This window comes from Danio aesculapii, chromosome 19 (assembly GCF_903798145.1).
Source record: "Danio aesculapii chromosome 19, fDanAes4.1, whole genome shotgun sequence".
NCBI lineage: Eukaryota > Metazoa > Chordata > Actinopteri > Cypriniformes > Danionidae > Danio > Danio aesculapii.
Window position 1 is genome coordinate 46,738,477 of NC_079453.1, and position 27,500 is coordinate 46,765,976.

The 27,500-nt window shown below is 35.3% G+C and overlaps 1 protein-coding gene across 1 annotated transcript in view; it reads right to left on the reverse strand.

Moving 5' to 3' along the window:
• The window catches only part of csmd3b (CUB and Sushi multiple domains 3b), a 1,051,207-nt gene that overhangs the window by 186,653 nt on the left and 837,054 nt on the right, over positions 1 to 27,500 (reverse strand). Inside the window, exons 49-50 of the mRNA XM_056479206.1 lie at positions 15,510 to 15,698; positions 1,712 to 1,897 (exon numbers count right to left, since the gene is read on the reverse strand). Coding sequence (XP_056335181.1) covers positions 1,712 to 1,897; positions 15,510 to 15,698 — 375 coding nt within the window. The remainder of the gene's footprint in view (positions 1 to 1,711; positions 1,898 to 15,509; positions 15,699 to 27,500) is intronic.

Genomic DNA, 27,500 nt, shown 5'->3' on the forward strand with positions numbered 1-27,500 from the left:
AAACTGAAAAAAGGCCCCCAAGATGAAGAAGGCATAGAGGCAGTGTTTTTTATATTTATGTAGAAAGTAATACTTTTTGTAACATTTTAATTCTTTAATTCTTTTTGATTTGTAAAGATATTTGTGTATTGTTGTGCGTCCTGTGTGTTTTAAGCGAGGCGCACAACTAACACGCTCTGCGCTGGACTTTAGACCTGTTTCAGCTGGTCTATTGCACAGTCTACTTTAGTTCCTCAAAATAGCAACATGCCAACAATGCACCTAACACACCTCTTTTCTTGACCGGCACACCCACGAGTCCACAAAGTGCACAAATGGATTTGCTTTCTAAACAATGTGGCAGAAAACGGGAAAATTAAGGTTGCGCTGGTCTGAAAATAGCAACACATCGCGGCAAACACGTCTTGCACCTTATTTCGGCGGGTGTATGATAGGGCCCATTGTTTTGTAGGTCTTAAATCATTTTAAACAGGTCTTAATTTTAAAAGTAAAGTTACCCAATCGGGCTGACACCCATTAAACAATCCATCTAAATGATTTAGATTGATAATATATATTTAAGTTTTTTATTGCAAAGAGATGTTTATTTCACAACAGCTGTTAGATATTTGAATGCAATTTTTATTAAATTCAATTCCCTAATCAGGAAAAAAAAACAAAACAATTACATGTTTCCTCAATTACAATTTCTCATGATAATAACGGCAATATATTAATTTACTCAAAAACTATTTACAGAAAACAATTGTGAGTGAACATATTATTTATAAACAGGCATAAAACTTAAGTTTTTTTAACAGAAACGCATTAGGTTGAATAGGACTTGAATTCATTTGAACCAAAAGCAAACAAATATATACATATTTGATTATTTGTGTAGTTTTCTTCATAATAAATATGCTTTAAACTTGTCATTAAAAAGTTTTCTTGTTTTGACACATTCAAATATGTGGTTAAAAAATTAAATACATTTGTATTTCTCCAATTCCATTGGTCCAACCTGGCCATTACAAAAAACTCTTAAGGCCCTACCATACACCTGGTGCAATAAGGTGCAAGATGTGTTTGGTGCAATTTTTTGCTAATTTCAGACCAGCGCAACAGTAATTTTCCCATTTTGCATCATGTTGTTTAAAACCGCAAAAGTGAATTCAGACACTTCTTAGACTTTACGCCTAGATCGTTAAAATATCGTAAAAAGACTTTTTAAGACCTCGCGGACATCTTGTATATAGTATAAATGCAATTGGGATGTACTACATGCAATGTTAGTCATAATCACTATGTGATATTCACTCCCATTCATGAAGTCTCTGGCAGTGCTTCGAATGCGCACTTCAGAATCTCGCCGGAAGTAGTAGGTCATCCGGGTATTTTCGCATGCTGTTTTTCTAATTCAGTCATACTACTTGGCTTGTATAGTGTTTTTAGCATACTATATAGTATGGAAGTATGCAATTGCGGACATAGCAAAAGTATTGTTTGTTTTCACCCTAAAAAGGCAACATAGTATAATAAACAACCCAGGAGCTATTTTGAGCTATATTTCACATTTTGAAGACACTAGATATTTTCTACATAACATTTAGTAAAAAAAACAAGGCATAACAGTACACCTTTAAAGCGCTCTGCTTTCTCTTTTACAGTGTCTGAATGTCTTTATCTGCTGTACTCTTGATGCCGGGGGGCTCTGCATCTCGTGTGTCTGTACCTGAGCAGCGAGGGACCTTGTTGTGGTTGCTCCAGGTGCCGTCAGGCTGGCACACAGCGCTGGTCAGCTCTTTGGAGGACAGCCGGTAGCCATCGCTGCAGAAGTAGGTCACACGTGTGCCCACCGAGTAGTCCATCGCAAGCACTCCTCCGTTCACTGGAGCCTTGGGCAGTCCACAGGACACGGCTTATGGGGGGAAAAAGAGAGACATATGGAATGTTAAATCATAAGTTTAAATATAACTATGACAAAATAATTAAAAACCTCTGATCATTGCTTATTACTCCAGCAGAATATTCCATTGCCATTGGAGAATTGAACATTGGATATTTCATCGGCTGTTTTTTTCAAGACGTTTACTTGTTTTTTATGTTGGTGTTCATGAGTTTATTTGAAGTCACATTATAGATATTAGATATGTGTCCAGACGAACTCTACACATGTGTGAGTATTTATTTTTTTTAATGCATGATTTATTTGACTAATACAAATTCAAGACACCCAGTGGCAGATATAACAGAGAAGATGCTAAATACAGTATATAATATATATAAGACACCACAAATATATATCAATATAAACAGTGAGGTAATTGCAATTAATAAAAAAAAATAAAATAAAAAAATAAAGATTCACTTCCCTTTTTTCAAATTTTTTTTAAATTACAGCCTTATTCCAAAATGGATTAAATTAATTTATTTCCTCAAAATTCTTCACACAATATTCCATAATGACAATGTGGAAAATGATTTTTTTTGAAATTGTTGCAAATTTATTAAAAATAAAAAACCTGAAAGATCACATGTACATCAGTATTCACAGCCTTTGCTCAATATTTTGTTGATGCACTTTTGACAGCGATTACAGCCTCAAGTCTTTTTGAATATGACGCCACAAGCTTGGCACACCTGTCTTTTGGGAATTTTTGCCCATTCCTCTTTGCAGTACCTCTCAAGCTCTATCAGGTTGGATGGGAAGCGATGGTGTACAGCCATTTTCAGATCTCTCCAGAGATGTTCAATAGGATTTAGTTCTGGGCTCTGGCTGGGCCACTCAAGGACATTTACTAAGTTGTTGTGAAGTCACTCCATTGATATTTTTGTGGTGTGCTTTCGGTCATTGTCCTGCTGGAAGATGAACCTTCACCCCAGTCTGACGTCAAGAGCACTCTGAAGCAGGTTTTCATTCAGGATGTCTCTGTACATTGCTGCATTCATCTTTCCCTCTATCCTGACTAGTCTTCCAGTTCCTGCTGCTGGAAAACATCCCCACAGCATGATGCTGCCACCACCATGCTTCACTGTAGGGATGGTATTAGCCTGGTGATGAGCGGTGCCTGGTTTACTTCAAAGGTAACGCCTGGCGTTCACCCCAAAGAGTTCAATTTTAGTCTCATCAGACCAGAGAATTTTGTTTCTTATGGTCTGAGAGTCCTTCAGATGCCTTTTGGCGGGGAGTGGCTTCTGTCTGGCCACTCTACCATACAGGCCTGATTGGTGGATTGCTGCAAGATGGTTGTCCTTCTATAAGGTTCTTCTCTCTCAACAGAAGAATGCTGGAGCTTAGACAGAGTGGCCATCGGGTTATTGATCACCTCCCTGACTAAGGCCCTTCTCCCCTGATCACTCAGCTTAGATGGCCTGCCAGCTCTAGGAAGAGTCCTGGTGGTTCCAAACATCTTACACTTATGGATGATGGAGGCCACTGTGCTCATTGGAACTTTCGAGGCAGCAGATATTTTTCTTTAACCTTCCCCATCCTTGTGCCTCGAGACAATCCTGTCTCTGAGGTCTACAAACAATTCCTTTGTCTTTATGCTTGGTTTGTGCTTTACCATGCACTATCAACCCTGGGACCTTATATAGACAGGTGTTTGACTTTTCAAATCTTGTTCAATCAACTGAATTGATCACAGGTGAACTCCAGTGAAGCTGCTGAAACATCTCAAGAATGGTCAGTGGAGACAGAATGTACCTGAGCTCAATTTAGAGCTTCACGGCAAATACTGATGTACATCTGATTTTTAATAAATTTACAACAATTTCAAAAATCTTTTTTCACCTTGTCACTATGGGATATTGTGTGAAGAATTTTGAGAAAATAAATGAGTTTAATCCACTTTGGAATAAGGCTGTAACATAAAACAATGTGGACAAAGTGAAGCGCGATGAATACTTTCCAGATGCACTGTATTTATAAACATTCATTCATTTTCCTTCGGCTTAGTTCTTTATTTATCAGAGGTCACCACAGCGGAATGAACCGCCAACTATTCCAGCATATGTTTCACGCAGGGGATGCCCTTACAGCCACAACCCAGTACTGGGAAACACCTATACACACTCGTTTACACACATACACGACAGCCAATTTAGTTTTTCAATTCACCAACAGCGCACGTCTTTGAGGGAAACCGGAGCACCCAGTGGAAACCCACGCCAAACACTGGGAGAACATGCAAACTCCACAATGCCAACTGGTCCACCCGGGACTCGAACCAGCCACCTTCTTGCTGTGAGGTGAGAGTGCTAACCACTGAGCCACCTTGATGCCCCTCTTTTACATTTACAGTTGAAGTCAGAATTATTAGCCCTCCTTTGAATTATTTTTTTCTTTTTTAAATATTTCCCAAATGATGTTTAACAGAGCAAGGAAATTTTCACAGTATGTCTGATAATATATTTTCTTCTGGAGAAAGGCTTATTTCTTTTATTTTGGCTAGAATAAAAGCAGTTTTACATTATGAACCATTTTAAGGTCAAAATTATTAGCCCCTTTAAGCTATATATTTTTTCAATTGTTTACAGAACAAACCATCACTATACAATAACTTGCCTAATTACCCTACCCAGCCTAGTTAACCTAATTAACCTAGTTAAGCCTTTAAATGTCACTTTAAGCTGTATAGAAGTGTCTTGAAGAATATCTAGTCAAATATTATTTACTCTGCAAAGATAAAATAAATCAGTTATTAGAAATGAGTTATTAACACTGATATGTTTAGAAATGTGTTGAAAAAAATCTTCTCTCCGTTAAACAGAAATCGGGGAAAAAAATAAACAGGGGGCTAATAATTCAGGGGGGCTAATAATTCTGACTTCAACTGTATATAAAAAAAATGAATGAATTAAATAATATTAAATAAAAAAAAGTATGGGTTATTAATGTAATGTATTTAACGATATATTAATACAGAAATAATATAATTACATGTTCTTTCTGAATGCTCTTTCTTAAAGGTTTAGTTCTATTGTTCACCTTTTTCCCAAGCAGTGTGTGTTGTTTTGCCTCTAAGGCCTCTTTGTTTCCCAAATGTACCAGTGGTTTTGCTGCTCTATAAATCTAGTGAGTCTGTGCACAGCAATGATTCACACTTAGTGTCATCTAAAAGTACAGTGCGTTGATAAATCATATGTTCCAGAGCTGCTTGCATAAGCGAGAAGGTGAACAAGAAGCGAAATGTGGCGTTTCATTGGCTGGTTTGTGCCACCGATGACAAGCGTAGTGTAGATATAATGGAACAGTTCAGCTCTTTGAATGCTGTTTCAGTGTTTATAAAAAATATCTGCCATTAAGTGCAAGTAAACCTTGACGTTGATCATCTAAAATCACATACTGTTGTTTTTCTTTTGCTCTTTTGTGTCGGGCTTGTCAGATATTGCTTTTAACACCGTATTGATCTTTCTAAGGAATTGTTCAGGCTGACTTTGAGGCGATTTGCTATATGAAAACCAGTTTTTTTATTTTTATTAATAGGTTTACTAGATCAGGGGTTTTCAATCTTTTAGATGCTGTGAACCAACACAATCTCACGGCAATTCGTAACTTTTTGATTTAGTGGCTAATTCGTACGAATTCGTACGATCTAATTCTTACAATTTAGTACGATTTGCTCATCTGCCAATGACGGTTGGGTTTAGGGGTGGGGTTAGGTGCCACGCCTCCTTTTTAAAATCGTACAATTTCGTACGACTGAACTGGTACGAATTCGTACAAATTAGCCACTAAACTGTCAAAACGTAAAATACTTACGTTTTCTTGTGAGATCAGGCTGTGAACTGTTAAGGATGTCTACCTTTCTAGCATTTGAACATATGAAAATATCGATATTGTAAACTGTTATTAAATGTTATTAAATCTTTTGTTTAATAGGGTATATGCACTGGTAGGCAGAAGGACTTTTAATTTGTCAGTAACCTGTGTCAAGTGCTTCCGGTGAACTGTATGTAGTTACAAAATCGGCGTGTTTATGGTCTGTTTCGCCAAGTACTAAACTACACTCAAAACTTCTTCAGATCTGAATAAATTGCTGTTACAACATGAAGCCTTTTGGATTTTGACTCTAGATACAGTACATTGTCTCTAAGAGGTTTAAGTGTTTGGTTAAAGGTTTTTTGTTGTATAATTTTGTTGTATTTCCTGGTTATATTCTGCTTTCTTTAATTTGTGATGTAATATCATGGTTTGTTTCTGTATTTTCATTTTGAATATCTATATTGTATCATTTATAAATGTGTATTTTTTCAGTTTTTTTCTTGTTGTGAGATAATAGGAGATTATACAATCCAGAAGTGAACAAAAAGGAGCAACTTACTGTGATGAACGCTGTCTGATGTATTTAATAAATTAGCATTGTATGAGCTTTGGTGTTGCCGCCTTTTTGAAAATATATATTTCGTACTTTTTGCAGTTTGGCTGAGCACCCAGTTGAAGTGATGTGTGTGCTTTTGTACATATTTTCAATGTTCAATCACCTTAAAATTGCAAAAACCAATAAGGGTGCTTTCAAACTTTTGTTACGGAACGTGGCGCGTTCCCCAGTTAGTGTGGTTCATTTGGCATATGTGAATCAAGCAATCGCATTCGGATCCGCGCCAAAACAATTGGTCCGAGATCGCCTGAATGAGGTGGTCTCGGCTCAATTGAAACGAACTCTGGAGCGGATTGATTGTAGTGAGAAAGCAATACAATCCAAACCAGGCTAATAGGCATGTATGACTATATGAAGAGAGAATTATGAGTAGGGTGGGATGTCATTCCCACCGGTAAATGTGCGTTTCATGTCAAATACGAAAGTGAAAGCATGCTGAACTATTAACAAAAGCTGTTTATGCATTAGGAAAACTGATCGAACTGCAGTCTTGGCTTATCAGTGATTTCTCTCTATAATGTAAAGCCTATAACGCATAAGCCAACTGCTATGTATGAGAAAGTCTTACCTCTGATTTATATCTGGTGACGATGTCTGTGGGTGTCACTATTCAAAATTAAATCACAGCTTTTCGCTTATAATGTTTTATTGCTCATCGTCATAAAAAAAAAACAATTATAATAAAAAAAAATTAATTAATTAAAATAAGGACGCATGACAGCCAGGCCCGGCTCCAGCTTGGAACTTTAGGTTGGGCCAATTGACATTCCAGGTGGGCCAAAAATTATATATATTAGTTAGTAAATTTTTTTAATTGATTGACAGTACTAAGATATATATATATATATATATATATATATATATATATATATATATATATATATATATATATATATATATATATATATATATATATATATTAGTACTGTCAATCGATTAAAAAAATTAACTAATTAACTGCACTTTTTTGGCTATTCAAATGTAAAATGAATGTAAATTCAAGACAAAGAAACTATTTAAATTCAAAATATGATTATTTATCATAATTTTTGCTTAACTTGTGACACAGATTTCTTCATGTAAACAACATACATGAAGAAATAAACCATCAAGATCCTCAAACTGTTGGCTTGAAAGCCATATTTATTACAGAAATAAAAACACAGGCATGTAAGAGCCATTTGAATTTCAAAACAATCAATGCCAATAAAAAACAAAACTGATTTCCATGTTGGATTCTAAGTGGACTGTAAAAAAAAAATTCCAAAATACAGGCATCGCAAATATGGAAATTGGAAAACTATAATAATAAGTGTTGAATACAAACAACTGTGCTCATTGAAAAATGCAGGGATCCACACAATTTGTCTCAACAGAAATCAATTAAGTTAACATAACAATTTTTAGTGGATTGAACATAAAACAATTAGCCACTCCCTGACCGAAAAAAACTCTCAAAATTGTTTTGTTTCAGCTCATTTTAAAGGGCACCTATGGTAAAAAATCTACTTTTCAAGCTGTTTGGACAGACATATGTGCATGTATGGTGTATAGACCGTCATATTGGGGTGATATAAACACACCCAGTGCTTTTTTTTCAATTTAACAACATAAAAAACGGTGGACCAATTGGAGCGGTTTTCAAACCGACCGCAACTTTACGTAGGAGAGCAGTCCCCCCCCACCAATATTGATTGACAGGCGCGTCATCATATCCTCAGTTTGTTGATTCACGTCCGCCATTTTCAGCGTGAGTCGAAGCGATATCACTAAAGGAACACCCTAGCTCTATTTTTAGATGCAAGGCTCATTGGGCTCAACACAAGATCAATATTCTCCACATTATCACTCTAATCGGAATTATTGGTTGTATCTTTAGGTAGGTTTGCAAACATGTGTACTTCTCATTGAGTCTACCTTATACTTCAGCCGTTTGCATTTCTCGGGATCCCAGAAGCTCCCTGTGATCTTAACTAGCATGCGTTTTAGAATTCTAAACATAGGTTTCTATCAGGGTACACTCAAGTCGACGGCTGGGCGCCGCGGGCCGCTGCAGAAACCTATGTTTAGAATTCAAAAATGCGTGGCGCGACGATTCGGGACACTTCATGTTTCCACAGAGAGTGTCTGGTGTGCCGTGTCGCGGCTTCGAGCGCCGCATCCGGTGCCTCAGTCAAAGTTAATTCAGTGTGCGTGGTTATTAGTTGCTGTGTACAAGCTCGGCACTTGAAACTAGCACACAGTTGGCTGTAAAACTGTACAAAGACACAAATGATTTTGTACTCTCTGCTTGGTCTGTGTCCGAGTCGTATATGTACGAATGAATGCAGATCCTCTCACTCCGGCTCCTCTCAGTCTGCCTGTCAGACTCTGTTGCAAACGCAGAGCGGGTGAGCTCATGGCCCCGCCCCCTTGTTACGTTGGCGGGAAGCCGAAACTAATTTACATGTGAAGCAACACACCCATAAATCAGCGAACTGTGGACACGCCCCCAACATGACACTTTTTAACACATTATAAGAAACAAATCTGAATTGTGTTTTAAACTGAACCTAAACTGGCACACTCAGAAGAACCATAATATTAATATTAAATCATAAAAAAGAGGTAAACAATGTGCCCTTTAAATAAGTAGTTTAAGGTTTGAGTGTAGTGTATTTCCCTGCAGTGCGTCACCATGAGCACAACAATAACCAAAGAACAACGCTGGTCCACTTGACACTGACATGAGATGAACTCTTGTTGCTTTGTTTTGAGACAACACCAAAAAAACAAAAAGTGCCCAGAATGCTTCTGTAAGTTTACAGAGTGATTTAAGTGTCACTTGACGTTAGCGGCACCGGAGCCCGTGGCCCTCAGAGGGGCCCATTCTGTCACATTAGAGCAGGAGTTTTGGGCCCCGCATGAATGCACCACCTCAGAAACTATTTATTCAGGCTCATCTCCTCTGCCGTGAAGCTGAATCTAGGTGAAGCAGATGGAGAAAGAGAGAGCGCTGAAGATCACTCATTAATGTGACAAATGAAACAGATCATGAATAAACAGCATCAGTGAGAAAAGTGGCAACGGTAATTACTGCGTCTCCATCACTGACCGTAAAAGCTTGTTAGAGAGACGTAAGGGAAATTACTGATCGTATCTGCAAACACTGAAGGACTACCTGCTGACTTTAAAAAAGCCCACTTGGGTGTTTTAGTCAATATAATACTGGAATATAAAGTGTTTATTATGAGTTAAGCTTATAATGTTGATTAGTATGAAAATTAATTTCGACTTCATCCCTCTATTGCGTGCAAAAAAAGGGAAAAATGTAGGTCACAGTCAGACATGTGCAATGAGAGTGAATGATAAGACTTTGACCATCTGTTGAAAACACATATGAATATAATGTATATTGTGTGTTTGTAAATATGTTTTTTTATTTTTTGTACAACATGTCTTTAAGTTTTTTCAAGGTTTTACAATAAATCAAACCAAAAATACCCCAAACTTAAAATTAAAAGTTAACTAAATACAATAAAAATGTCAAGTATTGTATGACATTGCGTGCAAATACAATCTTAGGGTGCTTTCACACATAGACATTTGTTTCGGAACCTGTCTCATTCGTTTGGCATATGTGAAACCCACAATTGTGCTCAGATCGGTGCCAAATAAATCGGTACAAGATCGCCTGAATGAGGTGGTCTCGGTTTGATTGAACTGAAATGAGCAGATCGATTGTAGTGAGAAAGCAAAACGATCCAACGAACTAACGAACCAGACTATATCACAGTGTATTATGGTTGTGTAATAGCCACATACGGCTTTATAAACAGAGAATTATGAGTAGGGCGGCATCAGTCACAAGATCCTTCAGAAATGAGTCCAATTTTAATTATTATTATTGTTATTATTATTATTGTTTATTTATTTATTTTCTTTTTCGGCTTATTTCCGAAATGAACCGGCAACTATTCCAGCATATGTTTTACGCAGCGGATGAACCTTCCAGCTGTAACCCATCACTGGGAAACACCCATACACTCATTCACACACATACACTACGGACAATTTAGCTTACCCAATTCTAAAGCGCATGTTTTTGGACTTGTGGGGGAAACCGGAGCACCCGGAGGAAACCCACGGGGAGAACATGCAAACTCCACACAGAAATGCCAAATGACCTGGCAGAGGCTCGAACCAGCGACCTTCTTGCTGTGAGGCGACAACGCTACCCACTGCGCCAATCAACACCGATTCACAGAAATATTTTTTTTTATTATTATTTATCATTTTATTATTATTGTTATTGATAATAGTACTAACAACAACAACAATAATAATATTAATAATAACAATGATAATATTAATAATAATAATAAAAAATAACAATAATAACTTTATATTTATAAATTAAACATAAAAAATATATCAAATAAATATATATTTAAAAACATATCAAATAAAAATATTCTTATTATAAATTAATTAATTAATTTATATTTAATGTTTTGATGTATTTTTTTATTATTTTTTTTATATTTATGTAAGTTTATGGAAAGGAAAAAAATCTATATCTATATTTATATATATATCTATATAACTATACATCTATATATATATATATATATATATATATATATATATATATATATATATATATACAAAACTATAGTAGGCTGAAGTTTGTATGATTTTGATTTAGTAAAAATAATTACTAATTGAATAATGAATAATTGAATGATAGTATGTTAAAATGCTCACTGTTTCGAATGGATTGAAATGTATTTTAATACATGGAGTACATTTCTGCATTTCTGTGATTCACAATGTTAGCAAACAAGCAATGGAACAAAATAATAATGGCTATGATATAAACCATTTTGAGATATGTAAACAAAAACAATGGTCCCAACGTATTTCCTGTTGTACATTTGTATTCTCTAAAGCTTCCGGGAGTCCAAAAAGAGCCACATACTGATCAATAATGTTATGATAGCTGTTTTAATGTTGGTTATGATTGAATTGCCTCTTGTTACAGTTTTGAAATAGTTTGATAACAAGCAGGAAATGTTCATGGGCCAATGACATCACCACACTGAAATGGTCTATTGGCAGTTTTGTGTGTATGTGTGTGCGCGTTTACTAATTAACATCATTTACATATATTATTTAATATGCATATACATAAATATGACATATATTATGTTCCTTTCCTTTTGGTTGTGTTCATATGTTAATGTTCTGTATTTGATATTCCTACTGTATGTATTATTTGCAAATAATGAAATCAATAAAACGTTTATGTTTTAAAAAAATGTTTCTTTTCAATATTATATTCAAATATACACATCAAATAAAGTTGTCAAACCTAGTATTCATTCATTTATTTTCCTTTGGCTTAGTCTCTTATTTATCAAGGGTCTCCACAGCAGAATGAACCGCCAACTTTCCAGCATACTGTATGTTTCACTCAGCGGGTGCCCTTCCTGCGAAGTACTGGGAAACACCCACACAAACAGTCATCCACTATGGACAATGTAGTTTATTCAATTCCCCTATAGCGCATGTGTTTGGACTGTGGGGGAAACCGGAGCACCCGGAGGAAACCCACATCAACACGGTAAGAACATACAAACTCCACACAGAAATGCCAACTGGCCCAGCCGGGACTCGAACCAGAGACTTTCTTGCTGTAAGGTGACAGTGCTAACCATTGAGCCACCGTGCCACTCCTCAAACCTAATAATCAAGCCAAAAAAAAAAGTCTTCAGGGTTTTTATACAATTATCATCTTCACATTTCTGCTTATAAAACAACCAACTAATAATGTCCACTGTAAATGCCTCATGGTAACCTTGATTTTGGCTTTTTTGAAAGAAAATGAGGGATGAGTCAACTTTCTACTTTTTGTGGTAATCAATATTACGCAACAAATGCTATCGATTGAGCTTAACTTTGAAATACTGAAAGCAGAAAAAGAAAACTTTCCCACATGCCTGCTGAATATCAATATGAGCGCTCAGAAAAACAGTTTTAATCCACACCATGTTGTTTTTTTTACTGTGAATCAGTTGTGGGGCTATTGAATAAGGCTGTACAAAATGACTGTTAAATATTAACAATATTAATCAACCATAAAAACCGCATTTATTGCTTAAATTTTCTGAAAAATGAATTTGCAAGATAAGAATTTTACAAAACAGAGAGCTTCTTGTGATTTTTGGACAGGAGCTGCATTCCAGTTAAACTTTTTTATGCCCTTCACTCGCTAACTTTCCTCCATCTAGTTCCCTTAGATTTACAGTTAAAGCCAGAACTATCATCCTAACAAATCGAACATTGATGGAAAGCTTATTTATTCAGCTTTCAGATGATGTTTAAATCTCTATTTCAAATTTATGACTGATTTGGTATTCCAGGATCACATACAGTTGAAGTCAGAATTATTAGCTCCCCTGAATTATTAGCCACTCCTGTATATTTTATTTTCCCAATTTCTGTTTAAAGGAAATAAAAAAAAAAAAAAATCAGCACATTTCTAAACATAGTAGTTTTATAAATCATTTCTAATAACTGATTTATTTGACCTTTGCTATGATGATAGTACATAATAATTGACTAGATATTGTTTCAAGATACCACACTACCTGACAAAAGTCTTGTCCTATCCAAGTTTTAGGAACAACAAATAATATCTTGACTTCTAGCTGGTCATTTGGTATCAGAAGTGGCTTATATAAAAGGCGAAGGCCTCTAGATTAAGTTTATTTTACCAAAACAAAATATGATCATGCCTTGATTTTGAATGATTTAATTAGGACAGTAAGGAAAAAGAATGAATATTGTGTCTGACTCCATCATGAGCTTGGAGGACTGCATCCATACATCTCTGCAATGACTCAAATCACTTATTAATAAAGTCATCTGGATTGGCAAAGAAAGCGTTCCTGCAGGACTCCCAGAGTTCATCAAGATTCTTTGGATTCATCTTCAATGCCTCCTCCATCTTACCCCAGACATGCTCAATAATGTTCATATCTGGTGACTGTGCTGCCCGATCCTGGAGCACCTTGACCTTTTTGCTTTCAGGAGCTTTGATGTGGAGGCTGAAGTATGAGGAGTGCTATCCTGCTGAAGAATTTGCCCTCTCCTGTGGTTTGTAATGTAATGGGAAGCACAAATGTCTTGATACCTCAGGCTGTTGATGTTGCCATCCACTCTGCAGATCACTGAATGTAACCCCAAACCATGATATCTCCTTCACCAAACTTGACTGATTTCTCTGAGAATCTTGGGTCCATGTGAGTTCCAGTAGGTCTTCTGCAGTATTTGTGATGATTGGGATGCAGTTCAACAGATGGTTCATCAGAAAAATCGATCTTCTGCCACTTTTCCAAATGATCAACTAGAGGTCAAGTTATTATTTGTTGTTCTTACAACAAGACTTTTATCAGGGAGTGTAGTATTCAGCTTAAAGTGACATTTAAAAACTTGAATAGGTTAATTAGGGTAATTAGGCAAGTCGTTGTATAACGATGGTTTGTTCTGTAGACAATCAAAAAAAAATATTGCTAATAATATTGACCTTAAAATGGTATTAAAAGATTAAAAACTGCTTTTATTCTAGCTGAAATAAAACAAAAAGACAAAATATTATAGGAAATCCTGTGAAAAATTCCTTGCTCTGTTCAACATCATTTGGAAAACATTTGAAAAAGAAAATATAATTGACAGGAGGGTGAATAATTCTGACCTCAACTGTACGTCATTATGTTACATAAGTGTCCACTATTGGAAGAACATCTCAATGGGTTTAAATCAAGTGCCCAAAACCATTGAGCACCTGGGAACTACACTGTTTTGACATCACAATCGTGTTACATTGTGGGAAAAATAGACACAGGAGCGGACATACTGTAGGAATCCTCGAGGGATCCAGAGTCTGTCCATGTAAACCTCCCTTGTTCACTTGAAAATGGTGGCAGGAAAAGAAATGGATATGGATGGTCTTATATACGCAAGGTTCACAAAGACGATCCCCCATTTTATTGTTCAGGAAATGGATAAACTGTCCTATACAATCAAAATGCCGCACACAGGGTTAACGTTACTAAAATAAAATAAAAATTTAAATAAACAGAGCAACAATACACATGCAGGACTCGTGTCTAATGGAACTATGTCAACAAAAAGGGGCGCATGTTCTTAAAGGGGTCATACACCTTATTACTAATTACAGGAATGTCACAAGTGTGTGTCTAAAAGTGGAGTGGACCACAACCAGGAGGTGTGATGTATCATATTTAGTGACGTTTCCATTCACACATCAAATAAAAGCACAGACAAAACCATTGATCTACAGATTACATTACATTTAACTACTCATTCATTCATTTTCCTTCGGCTTAGTCCCTTATTTATCAGTGGTGCCACAGCGGAATGAACCGCCAACTATTTCAGCATATGTTTTACACAGTGAATGCCCTTCTAGCTGTAACCCAGTACTGGAAAACACCCAATCAGTCTCGCACTCATACACACACTAATATACTATGGCAATTTTCTCATTCATTCATTTTCTTTTCGGCTTTTTTTCTTTATTAATCTGGGGTAACCCCAGTAGAATGAACTGCCAACTTATCTAGCATATGTCTTATGCAGCGGATGCCCTTCCAGCTGCAACCCATCACTGGGAAACACCCTTACACACACAATCACACACATACACTGCGCACAATTTTAACTTTCCCAATTCACCTATACCACATGTCTTTGGACTTTGGGGGAAACGAGAGCACCTGGAGGAAACCCACACGAACACTGGGAGAACATGCAAACTCCACACAGAAATGCCAACTGACCCAGTAGGGGCTCGAACTAGCGATCTTCTTGCTGTAAGGCGACAGCACTACCTACTGTGCCACCGCATCACCCTTCAGTTCATCTCATTTACCTATAGCGTATGTTTTTGGACTGTGGGGGAAACCGGAGCACCCGGAAGAAACCCATGCCAACACGGGGAGAACATGCAAACTCCACACAGAAATGCCAACAGACACAGCCAGGACTTGAACCTCTTATTTAACTATTAATGCTGCAAATGTTACCAAATTTGGGGCTTATTGCCTTAATAAAAGTTCCCTTTTTTTTGCCGGATCTTACCTTGGCAAGCAGGAACCGGGGCATCCCAGTCATAGAAGCCGAAGGAGGTTTTCTTACAGACGGCGGTGCTCTTTCCTATAAGCCGGTATCCACGGTCACAGGTCCAGCGAACCAGACTGTTGAGGTGTCCTCCAGTCTGACTGCTTATAGATCCATGAAGAGGAGAGTCCGGAGTGCTGCAGTACAGAGCTGTTCAACACACACACACACACAGACAGAGACAGACAGAAAGCAGACCCCATCAGTTCCTAAATCACCACTATGAACAGACCCCTGCGACTCGGCTCTCAATCACACATTCACCCAAACCCTATTATAAACAGGCTTTAGTCTAGGCAAGTTGAGCTTTATTGTCATTCTGCTACATGTGTGGACATAAAGTGGGATGAAATGCCATGTCTCAAGTGCTACATAAGTGATGTTTTATAAACAAATTTGGGGAGGAGCACGCGCAGAAGTTTCAGTATCAAATACGTCATTGACAATTATTCTATTATCCAATCAGTTCTTGACCAAACCCCTATATATACCAAAGCTATCTTACCTTCAGCATCTTACGACTTTAGCATCCCTCCACCATCCCATCACCTCACCTCTTAAGCATTACAATCCCGGGGGGAGCGTTCTGGGGCCGGGCTAGATACTTCGCTCGAATCCCTATTCCTCTTTGTTTCCTGATAAGAGGAATAACTCGAGTTTGGGTGTCTTCCCCGAGCTCAGAGCCCTCTCCCCGGACAGCACGCCAAATACGCTTTATTCTGAAACTATTGCAAGTGTGAACTCGTGAAACATAATTATAAATACTGACACAACACTTGATGTAAGAGCTATTTTAAGCCTACACATTTACTATACATACTTAACTATACACATAACTAGGGCAAGACGGAATCTGCGGACATGTTTTGCTATTTCTGCGCAGAATTTGGGTAAAAATCTGTGGATTTCTGCAGAATTATTTTGGCGTATCATAACTAAAAACTTAATATATGAAATAAAAAGTAATACCTTTTTAACTTTTGTTTAATGTTTACAAAGCAAATCCAATTAGATCGTTTATTTGGTAAACAAAGCAAGTCTCTCATATAATATATCCAGTGTTTCCTCTAGGATTTTTTTCCAGCTGTGGTGGCAGCCTCTGTTGGGTATTTTACACAGATCTACCCACTACATGTGGCGTTATTTCATTGACAAATGTCGTGAGCGCAGTATTAAGTCGAGATCACATTCATGTAATAGCCTACGAGCATGTCAATCTCTGTGTTCGAGCTCCGATTTCCTCCGCTCGTGAACAAAACGTCTTGCGCGCCCTCAAATATACGCTGCTCAAGTGCAGATTGTCTTGTGCACTCTCAAATAAACGCTGCTGAAGTTTGATTTAGCGCGTTTATGTGATGAGTATGTCTCCAACATTTATTAGATTTGCTAGGAATATTTATGAACGTCTCAGACCTACAGAGCGGTATTAATCCGTCCTAAAGTAAAGTGAAACGGCTATAATCTCCAGCAAGATAAAGTCATTGTATGCAGAACCACAGACCTTTATCTATAAATAAAATATGTTTGCTGGCCTCACGCACCTGTCAGTCAGTCAGTCAGTCAGTCAGCTCGTCACCTTAAAGGGTTAAACAAAGAACGCACAGCACTCCTACGATTACAGAAAAGTTTGCGCTGTTATAATTCTCTTGCTTTTTAATAAATTTTTGGTGCGATTATAACCCGCTATTTAAAAAAACGACTGAATGTTTTGAATGAGAAGCTGTAATGTAGCTGTGGTGGGATGATTTTGGTGCCCCGCCATGGAAGAATGAATGTAGCGGAAAGCATGAAATCTACTATGTTAGTACTATATTACTTTACAAATTGTATTGTAAATAAATCATTTGAATATTTTCATGTTAGTCAATAATATTACTGAAATTAATTTAAAAACTGGATAAATATAAGTTTACACACATTTACACAAGTGAATTCACAGAATCAATGATGGGTTAAAAATCTGCACACGCAGATTCCGTGTGGGCCTACACCTAAGACAGACTATACAAGTACTTTTACATAAGACAGAGCAATATATTGTGCAAAAGAGGTACTTCAGGTTGAAAAAGCAAGTAGTGCAACATGATTTGTGGGTACATTCTAGCGCTGCTCGATTATGGGAAAAATCATAATCACGATTATTTTGGTCATAATTGTAATCACGATTAATCAAAACGATTATCAGTTGAAGTCAAAATTATTCGCCCTCCTGTGACTTTTTTTTTTAATATAAATATTTCCCAAATGATGTTTAACAGAGCAATTTTTCACAGTATTTCCTATACTATTTTTTCTTCTGGAGAAAGGCTTATTTGTTTTATTTCCACTAGAATAAAAGCAGGTCTAAATATTTTGAAACCTATTTTAAGGTCAATATTATTAGCCCCCTTAAGTGTTAATATGAATTATCACTAAACACAGCGCTCTGACACAAATGTGCATGTATTTGACCATTAAAGCGCTCGCATTGAGATGACTTTACATGTGTGTGCTCTTCTCGTCTCTGAGGCTGAGCGCACACATACATCAGCATGTGCTCTTTCGTGCTTTTAAAAACATGAAAGATTCGAATGTACATCAATGAACGATGCGCATCCCGTGCAGCAAACGTTACATTACAGTACATGTTATTAGTAATGTTCACGTGAAACTGAGCTTTGCAGAGAAACAAATGTGTACAACTGGAAAGGGGGCGGCCTATGATGCAATAATTGTTTTTGTTTATCTCGATGAATGTTTTTTCATAATCGTTAGAAGCCAAAATTGAAACCGAATTTTCGATTAATTGCACAGCCCTAGTACATTCACTTGTAAACAGTGACTACGTTTACATGGACATCAGTTATTGAATTATTTGCGTTAATCTGAATAAGACAATAATGTGATTAAGGTGTTTACATGAGTTGATTTTTGAAGGTTTCTTTCATAATTCTGTTTTACATGTTATTACATATAATTCAATTAATTTCATTGCATCAATAAGCTATCCACATTTCCTCCAGAGTTTCATGTAATTTCAGGTGTTTCATTTTCAATTTGTCGACTTTAACTGTAGTTTGGCACTTTCACTTTCATTCAGGAACATTTCATGCATGCCCCCTGTGACGAATAGTATATAGTTTGATTGCAGTGTTTACATGTACTGCACTTCAATATTGCCACTAAAATCGGCATACTCACCATGTCTTAATTTCATCTCTGTTTAGTCAGATTAAGGTAATCAAAAATAGCTGTTTACATGGTAGACTCTTAATCAAAATTAAGATTATAAAATTATTTTATAATTATAAATTATTGTCTATTAAAATTAATGTATTAAAAAACTGGCCATAGGGAGTGGTGAATATATACATATATAAACATATAAATATATAATATATACATATATAAACATATAAATATATATATATATATATATATATTTTTTTTTTTTGTTTGTTTTTCTCTTTAAAATTTAAATATATAAATAATTTTATCACCCTACAAAAAAAAGATGGTACATCTCAAACGGATAATGCTAATAAAAAAATTAACTCAAATCATACATACATATATATATCCATACACATATATATACATACATACATATATACATACATACATACATACATATATATATATAATGATTTAAGTTAATTTTTATCCTTTTGAGATGTACCATCTTATTTTTGTAGGGTGATAAAACAGTGATAAATGGAAAAATTATTTATATATTTAAATTTTAAAGAGAAAAACAAACAAAAAAACCCTGATATTCCATGGTTTGGCAAATGAAATAAAAAATTCCCTGACTTTTAATGTTTGGAAAGAACTGTTTAAAATACCATGATATTCCAGAAATTACAGTATTTGACCTGTGGGAACCCTGTATAAAGGCTCTGAGGATTCTCTCACTTGCCCCATAATAAGATGTAAAAGTGTAAAACTTCAACATGCCTCAGCCTGCTGTTTTGGAGATATTTGGAGTCACAGGCCGCAGATGAATATTTTATCATTTGTGAAAAGGTCACATTATCTGCTTTATTACACTTTTCACCCACTGGAGTTTAGCAATGGCATTTTTTATGACAGAGATTAGTCTGGAAGGAAATAGTTTTTTTCCCTTCTAAATATTGTAATAAAGAGTGATTCTTTCATTTTCTAAAAGGTGCAGAGGTTCATCAAATATTTGAGCACTTATGCCACAATTAAAAACTGCTTAATTTAAACTTATGACCTTCTCTCAAAATGAACTTTCATTTTGCAGTTTCGAGTGGATGCATGAGGCTAGTTTCTCTTAAGAGTAACCACAGGCATTTTTTAATCAATTGTAAATATGTATTACATTTGAGTTTGATTAAAAAAGTCCTGATTGGTTTCTTATCTTATGTAATAAAATCCCCACGGTGTAATATGAGTTTTGTAGTCTGTATATGTATGTATATATATATATATATATATATATATATATATATATATATATATATATATATATATATATATATATATATATATATATATACAGTAAATGTTAAGAATACTGTAAACGGATGCATTTGTTCTATGATGCATTTGTTCTATTTTTTCCAAAAGGGCGACACAGTGGCGCAGTAGGTAGTGCTGTCGCCTCACAGCAAGAAAGTTGCTGGTTCGAGCCTCGACTGGGTAAGTTGGCGTTTCTGTGTGTAGTTTGCATGTTCTCGCTGCATTCGCGTGGGTTTCCTCCGGGTGCTCCGGTTTCCCCCACAGTCCAAACACATGTGGTACAGATGAATTGGGAAGGCTAAATTGTCCATAGTGTATGTGTTGCAAACACCTAAAACATGTGCTGGATAAGTTGGCGGTTCATTCCGCTGTGGCAACCCCGAATTAATAAAGGGACTATGCCGAAAAGAAAATGAATGAATGAATGAATTATTCCAAAAAGAACAAAACAATAGCAGTATGCATAATTCAATTTTTTACTACTAAATTAATTAATCTCAAATCTAATCTCTGAAATAATTTATTAAACTAATTTCTAAACAATTATTGTAGGCACAGTCACATACACTAGTCATGCATTAACAGAGCATTAAGAATATATAATAGAATACTATAATCTTAAATATTAAAATCATCTTCGCTGACGTCCAGCGTTCTCCAGCCTCCGGCGCCTAGACTGCAGCTCTGCACAAGATGTTTGGCCATAGGAGAATTGGTCATACCCAACTGAGCCTGGTTTCTCTCCAGGTTATTTTATCCTTCACTTTCGCCAATTGGTGAAGTGGTTGTCGCCACTGGCTTGCATAGTTCGGGACTTGTAGAGATGTGCATCGACGGATTACTCTTCAGTGTTTGGACTCTCAGCAGTAAATATTAAAACACTGAACTGAACTATTCTAAACTGAAATGAACTTAAACACTAAAAAAACTGAACTGACACTGTTTAAATTTGCTTAATCTTCTATGTGAAGCTGCTTTGACACAATCTACATTGTAAAACCACTATACAAATAAAGATTAATTGAATTGAATATTTTACAACTATATTTAATAGTATAATGTAATAAGTATTTTTAACAGGATGATTTGCCACATCTCTAAATAAACAAAACAAAACAAAACAAAACAAAACAAAACAAAACAAAACAAAACAAAACAAAACAAAACAAAACAAAACAAAACAAAACAAAACAAAAATAGAATAAGTCACATAAGCTGGTCGTGCATTAACAGAGCATTCAGAATGTGTATTAGAATATTTTAAAATTACATGTAAATTTTTTTGAATAGGATGATTTGCCACTTCTGTAAATAAATAAATAAATAAATAACAATAAATAAAATGAAATAAAATAAAGTCACAAGCTGACTATGCATTTACTGAGCATTCAGAATGTAAAAATAAAATTATATATATATATATATTTTTTTTTTCAATAGGATGAGTTATTTATTTAAATAAACAAAACAAACTAAAACTAAAATAAAACCAATAAATATTGAAAAAAATATATATATATATAACTTAGTTGTAACAAGCTGGCCGTGCATTAACTGAGCATTCAGAATGTATAATAGAATATTTTAAAATTATATGTAAATTATTTTGAATAGGATGATTTGCAACATCTCAAAATAAATAAATAAATTAATAAACACAACAAAAATCAATAAAAAACAAAACAAAACATGAAACACTCAAATAAACCAAAATAAAATAAAATAAAATAAAATAAAACAAAACAAAACAAAAAAAAATAAAAATAAAAAAATAAAAAAATAAATAAAATAAAATAAAACTAAATAAAATAAAATAAAATAAAATAAAATAAAATAAAATAAAATAAAATAAAATACAATAAAATAAAATAAAATAAAATAAAATAAATAAAATAAGCTGGCCGTGCATTAACAGAGCATTCAGAATGTTTAAAAAAAATTACATATAAATTATTTTAAATAGGTGGAGGGTTTTCCACTTTTCTAAATAAAATGAATAGATAAATAAATAGATAAATAAATAAATAAATAAATAAATACAAAACAATACAAACATAACAAACTAAAATAATAAAAATAATAAAATAAAATAATCTTTAAAAAAATAATAAATAAAGGTGGAGGAACTCTACAGCCAGAGATCTGCATTTAGGGCCTGAAAGACCATGCGGCAAGGAAAAAAATGAGCCAAAGGATGTTGCAAATACTACAAAGAAAAGGCTTTAAAGCAAGATTAGCTCTCTAGAATGGCCTTACTAGAGCGTGAATTTATCTGTGAACACTACAAACGATGCTAACATTGAATGGTTAGAGCAGAGACCAAGAAAAAAAACATGCATGAAAATATGTTTTACAATCCGATGGCGCAACAAGATCAGAATGTGAGAGGATCCAATGGGTTGAATATTTTCTGAAGGCACTGTAGTCACACACTCAGCTTGAAACCCACCATAAGCACATCAATAGGCGCGTCAATCAAACTCAGTGAGAGTCTTGACAGAAGTAGAGACTCACAGAAAGAGACAAGCTTTCATAATGCTAGACTTAGTTTTTACCCAACATTCACAAGAGACTGCCAGCCAATTCAAACCCATCCTCAGCCTTTGAACTGAAACAAAGTATTAACATGTTGACGTGGGAATTTTCATATCCTAACGACGGAAATGAACGAGCTGATTTCATAAGCCCGAAAAAACAACTGACAGGAGGCTAAAGCCAAAAAAGCACCCAGATCATGGGATGTCAGTTTGGATTTCATCTCAGCTCAAAAGTACTCCAAAAATGCACAGCTTAATATAACTTTCTTCTCCACCTGCACAAAACCTCTGTCGTGTGAAGAGGATGTAGGTGCGAGGACTATTTATATCTCAAATAGGCAGGTAGGAGGAGGTGTAGGCATCTACTCACTTTTTTCCATTCAATTCAAGATTATATGTATAGCGCTTTTCATAATGATTACTGTTCAAAGCAGCTTTCACATTACTGCATTACAATCAAATTTGGAAAAGTTAAGGTCATCAGTTACCATAACTTTAACTAATTAACTAGTAACTAATAGCTTTTAACAGTCAAAAGTTAGTATACACTCACCGGCCACTTTATTAGGTACACCTTACTAGTACTAGGTTGGACCCCATTTTGCCTTCTGAACTGCCTTAATCCTTCATGGCATAGATTCAACAAGGTACTGGAAATATTCCTCAGAGATTTTGTTCCATATTGATATGATAGAATCACGCAGTTGCTGCAGATTTGTCGGCTGCACATCCATGATTCGAATCTTCTGTTCCACCACATCCCAAAGTTGCTCTATTGGGTTGAGCTCTGGTGACTGTGGAGGCCATTTGAATACAGTGAACTCACTGTCATGTTCAAGAAACCAGTCTGAGATGATTCACGCTTTATGACATGGCGCATTATCCTGCTGGAAGTAGCCATCAGAAGATGGGTACACTGTGGTCATAAAAGGATGGACAATATATACTTTTGAGGTACCAATATGCACTTTTGAAAACGTACCACCCCAGTAACAGCTCGCGTACCTTTATTTCTGAGAGTGTACCATGCGAATGTTGCAGCAGAAATCGAGACTCATCAAACCAGGCAACGTTTTTCCAATCTTCTGTTGTCCTATTTTGGTGAGCCTGTGTGAATTGTAGTCTCAGTTTCCTATTCTTAGCTGACAGGAGTGGCACCTGGTGTGGCCTTCTGCTGCTGTAGCCCATCCATCTCAAGGTTGGACGTGTTGTGTGTTCAGAGATGCTCTTCTGCAGACCTCGGTTGTAACCTTATTTGAGTTACTGTTGCCTTTTTATCAGCTGGAACCAGTCTGGCCATTCTCCTCTGACCTCTGGCATCAACAAGGCATTTGTGCCACAGAACTGCCGCTCACTGGACATTTTCTCTTTTTCCGACCATTCTTTGTAAACCCTAGAGATGGTTGTGCGTGAAAATCCCAGTAGGTCAGCAGTTTCTGAAATACCCAGATCAGCCTGTCTGGCACTAACAAACATGCCATGTTCAAAGTAACTTAAATTCCCCTTTCTTCCCCATTCTGATGCTCGGTTTGAACTGCAGCAGATCATCTTGACCATGACTACATGCTTAAATGCAATAAGTTGCTGCCATGTGATTGGCTGATTCAAATTTGAGTTAACGAGCAGACGGACAGGTGTACCTAATTAAGTAGCCGGTGAGTTTATATAAGCGTAGTTGTTATATTTGTCCATCATTTTTGGGCAGCTCATCAGCTGGTCGGCTGATTTTACTTTGAACATTCTGGATTTTTAAATATTACATTAAAGGGATAGAATAATTAATGATTAAAAAAATGCAAAAAAATTACTGACTTTTAATCCTCAACATCTAACATTACAAATGATATTCTGTTGATATTAACTAAATCTTATAAAGGTTTGGAACAACAATCCCTTTAATTGTCATACATATTTCAGCATAATATTATCAATCTGGCATGTTTTTCTTGGTTTTGTCAACCTTTGTGTCTTTTGATTAAGAGTTGAGTTTTGTTGCTGAAAGATTCAGCAACGAACTAATTGAATCAATAATTAATTTATAAAGACAGAAGCTTTGTCCAAAATGGCTCTCTATCCACACTGTAAAAAAATTGTACTGCCTTAAATTGTTTAGTTACATCTAATTAAATTTTCTAGTCATTCCGACTTACATTAATCAATCTGACTAAAAATAATAAGTTAAACTTGCACTGGCAAAAAAATAAATGCAGTAGCAGCGTAGCAGATCTATTCCGCAAAGCCCAAACACATCAACATAGCCAAATACATATTTAGCCCCACACTAAATCTAATTTTGTCATGACAGAGATGTTTATACAGTGCAAATTAATTCACGGCATCTCCGCAATGCATTAAACAGCCCTTGTGAATTAACAGCTCAGGGGTACTGTTAACATTGACTAATACTTATAAAGTTTTGAAACAACTATCCTTTAATTGTCATACATTTTTCAACATAATATTATCAACCTGGACTGTTTTTCTTGGTTTTGTTAACCTTTGCGTCTTTTGATTAACAGTTGACTTTTGTTCCTGAATCCTATCCCTTTAATTGTCATACATTTTTCAACATAATATTATCAACCTGGACTGTTTTTCTTGGTTTTGTTAACCTTTGCGTCTTTTGATTAACAGTTGACTTTTGTTCCTGAATGAGTCAGCATTTTTGAATGAATCAATTGAGTCCATAAATCATTTGTAAAGACAAAAGCTATGTCCAAAACGGCTTTCTATCCACACCGTAAAAAAAAAACTTACTGCCTTAAATTTTGTTACATCAAATGAAATGTTCTAGTCATGTCAACTTATTCTCAACCAATAGTTAATCTAAAAATACTAAAAAAATAAGTTAAACTTGCTCTGCCATAATAATCAAAGCAGCAGCAGCAGTGTAGCAGATCTATTCCGCCAAGACCAAACACATCAACATTACCATTTACATATTTATTATCATTCTAAATCTCATCTTAGGAATCACATCTTAATTTTTGTTAAAGGCTTCATTTAATCCTCCATGCTGATAATACAGAAATGACCACCAAACTCATCAGCTAAATCTACTCGAGGCCTGGGTTGAAAGGAAGTTCAGCCAGGATACGCAGTGCTAGCAACAATTAAATCTGGGTATATAATGTTCAACCTTGAAGGAAACAAAGCTGAAAAACTCTCCAGCACAAATGACTTTCCTGAAAGGATTGGAGTGGAAAGTCCGTGTGCAAATATAGCGGAAATATGAAGAGCAAGTCGTGAGGTAGAGTCGTGAGGATAGAGACACATTTCATAACACTCCAAAGAACTTTTGAAGCTAAAATCCTCCCATGCTGTTTATATGAGAATATATTTCAGCAACTGCCATTGCAGTAAGGTGATATGCACATTACGGCTCAATAAAACTGACAATAAAGTCTTTATTTGATATTTTAATAGAGTTCGAGGGACAGTCCCCGGAGCGGCCCCAGGTTAAGAGCCTTGCTCAAGGGCACAGTAGTGAAAGCTGAAGAATCGCTTCAGGATTAAACCTTATATACTAAAAACCTTGAGTAGAGAGAGTAACAGTGATGTTAATACACTGTAAAAATATCCATAAATTAGCAGTTTGCTTTATTTTTTGTGATTTTTTCCCATATTTATTTATGCTTTTGAATTACATTATAGGACCTTGATCTTTCGTTTAACAACTTTCAACCTTGAAAAGTTGGAAAAAGTGACTTTTATGACCATTTTTATTAGTTTAAAGTGATATATTGTCTGTGTTGGTGTTGCACTGTATATTACGCTACAAACACCTTGTAATAAACTGCATTACATTTTCTATTATTTTACACACTTATTTCTCTTTATTATTTATTTCAAACTACTAAAATGTAAATAAAAGTCACTTTGTTAAACTGTAGAGTTGAATTATCAACATCGGAAGTCGATAGAGCAGAAATCAAGATCCCATAATGCAATTCACCACTTTAAATGAACAAAAAACACTTGTGAAACACAAAATATGTTAAGTAACATATATTTTTACAGCATAGTCTTAGTATTTCTGGCCATTTCTAGTTATATATCGATACAAAAACAACAACAAACAACATTACTATTTTACATTTACCATAAATAAATAAATAAATAAATAAATAAATAAATAAATAAATAAATAAATAAATAAATAAATAAATCGTTTGAATTATTATTGCAGTTTAGGTGAAGCTTAATATTAAAATAGGTAGGCAAAATAAGCCAAGGCTTCAGCCTACACCGTTTTCACTTAATATGTAAATTATGCATTCTTATTATGTAATTTTGAGGATTTTGTAACTTTGAGGACTAAAATACATTCTGGATCTTTTGAATATGGAATCTTCTCATCTGCAACATTTTATATTGCAAATTATATATATATATATGCGATATTTTGCCAGCAACAGCACACAAATGCCTCTTCACCCTCCACCTTTGTGTATTACTCCACCCATATACAGTCAGCAACAAGCAGAGAGACACTCTACAGTTTGACAAATATTACTGCTGTTAGACAACATAATGTACTTTTGAGGCTTATATATATATATATATATATATATATATATATATATATATATATATATATATATATATATATATATATATATATATCAGGGGCAGAAGGTTTTAGCCCATAATAGCAAATCTTCTATTCAACATCATCAACAAGTTTTAAGACTTTGAGTAAAAATACAAGAAACAACATAATATAATAAAGAAAATAAGAGTAATAGATAATACAAATAACAATGACTTTTCCTCCTCAACATTTGATAATCAGAGAGTTCACACTTGTGATTGATTATTAAGCGAGTTTGGCATGCTGTTAAGATCCTCAATCCCGGGGCTCCCTCCCGTTTGCAGCATGAGAGGAGAGTTTGAGCTCAGGTAGGTCTCGAGAACTCCCGTCTTATTTAGGGCTAATGAAAAATTAGTA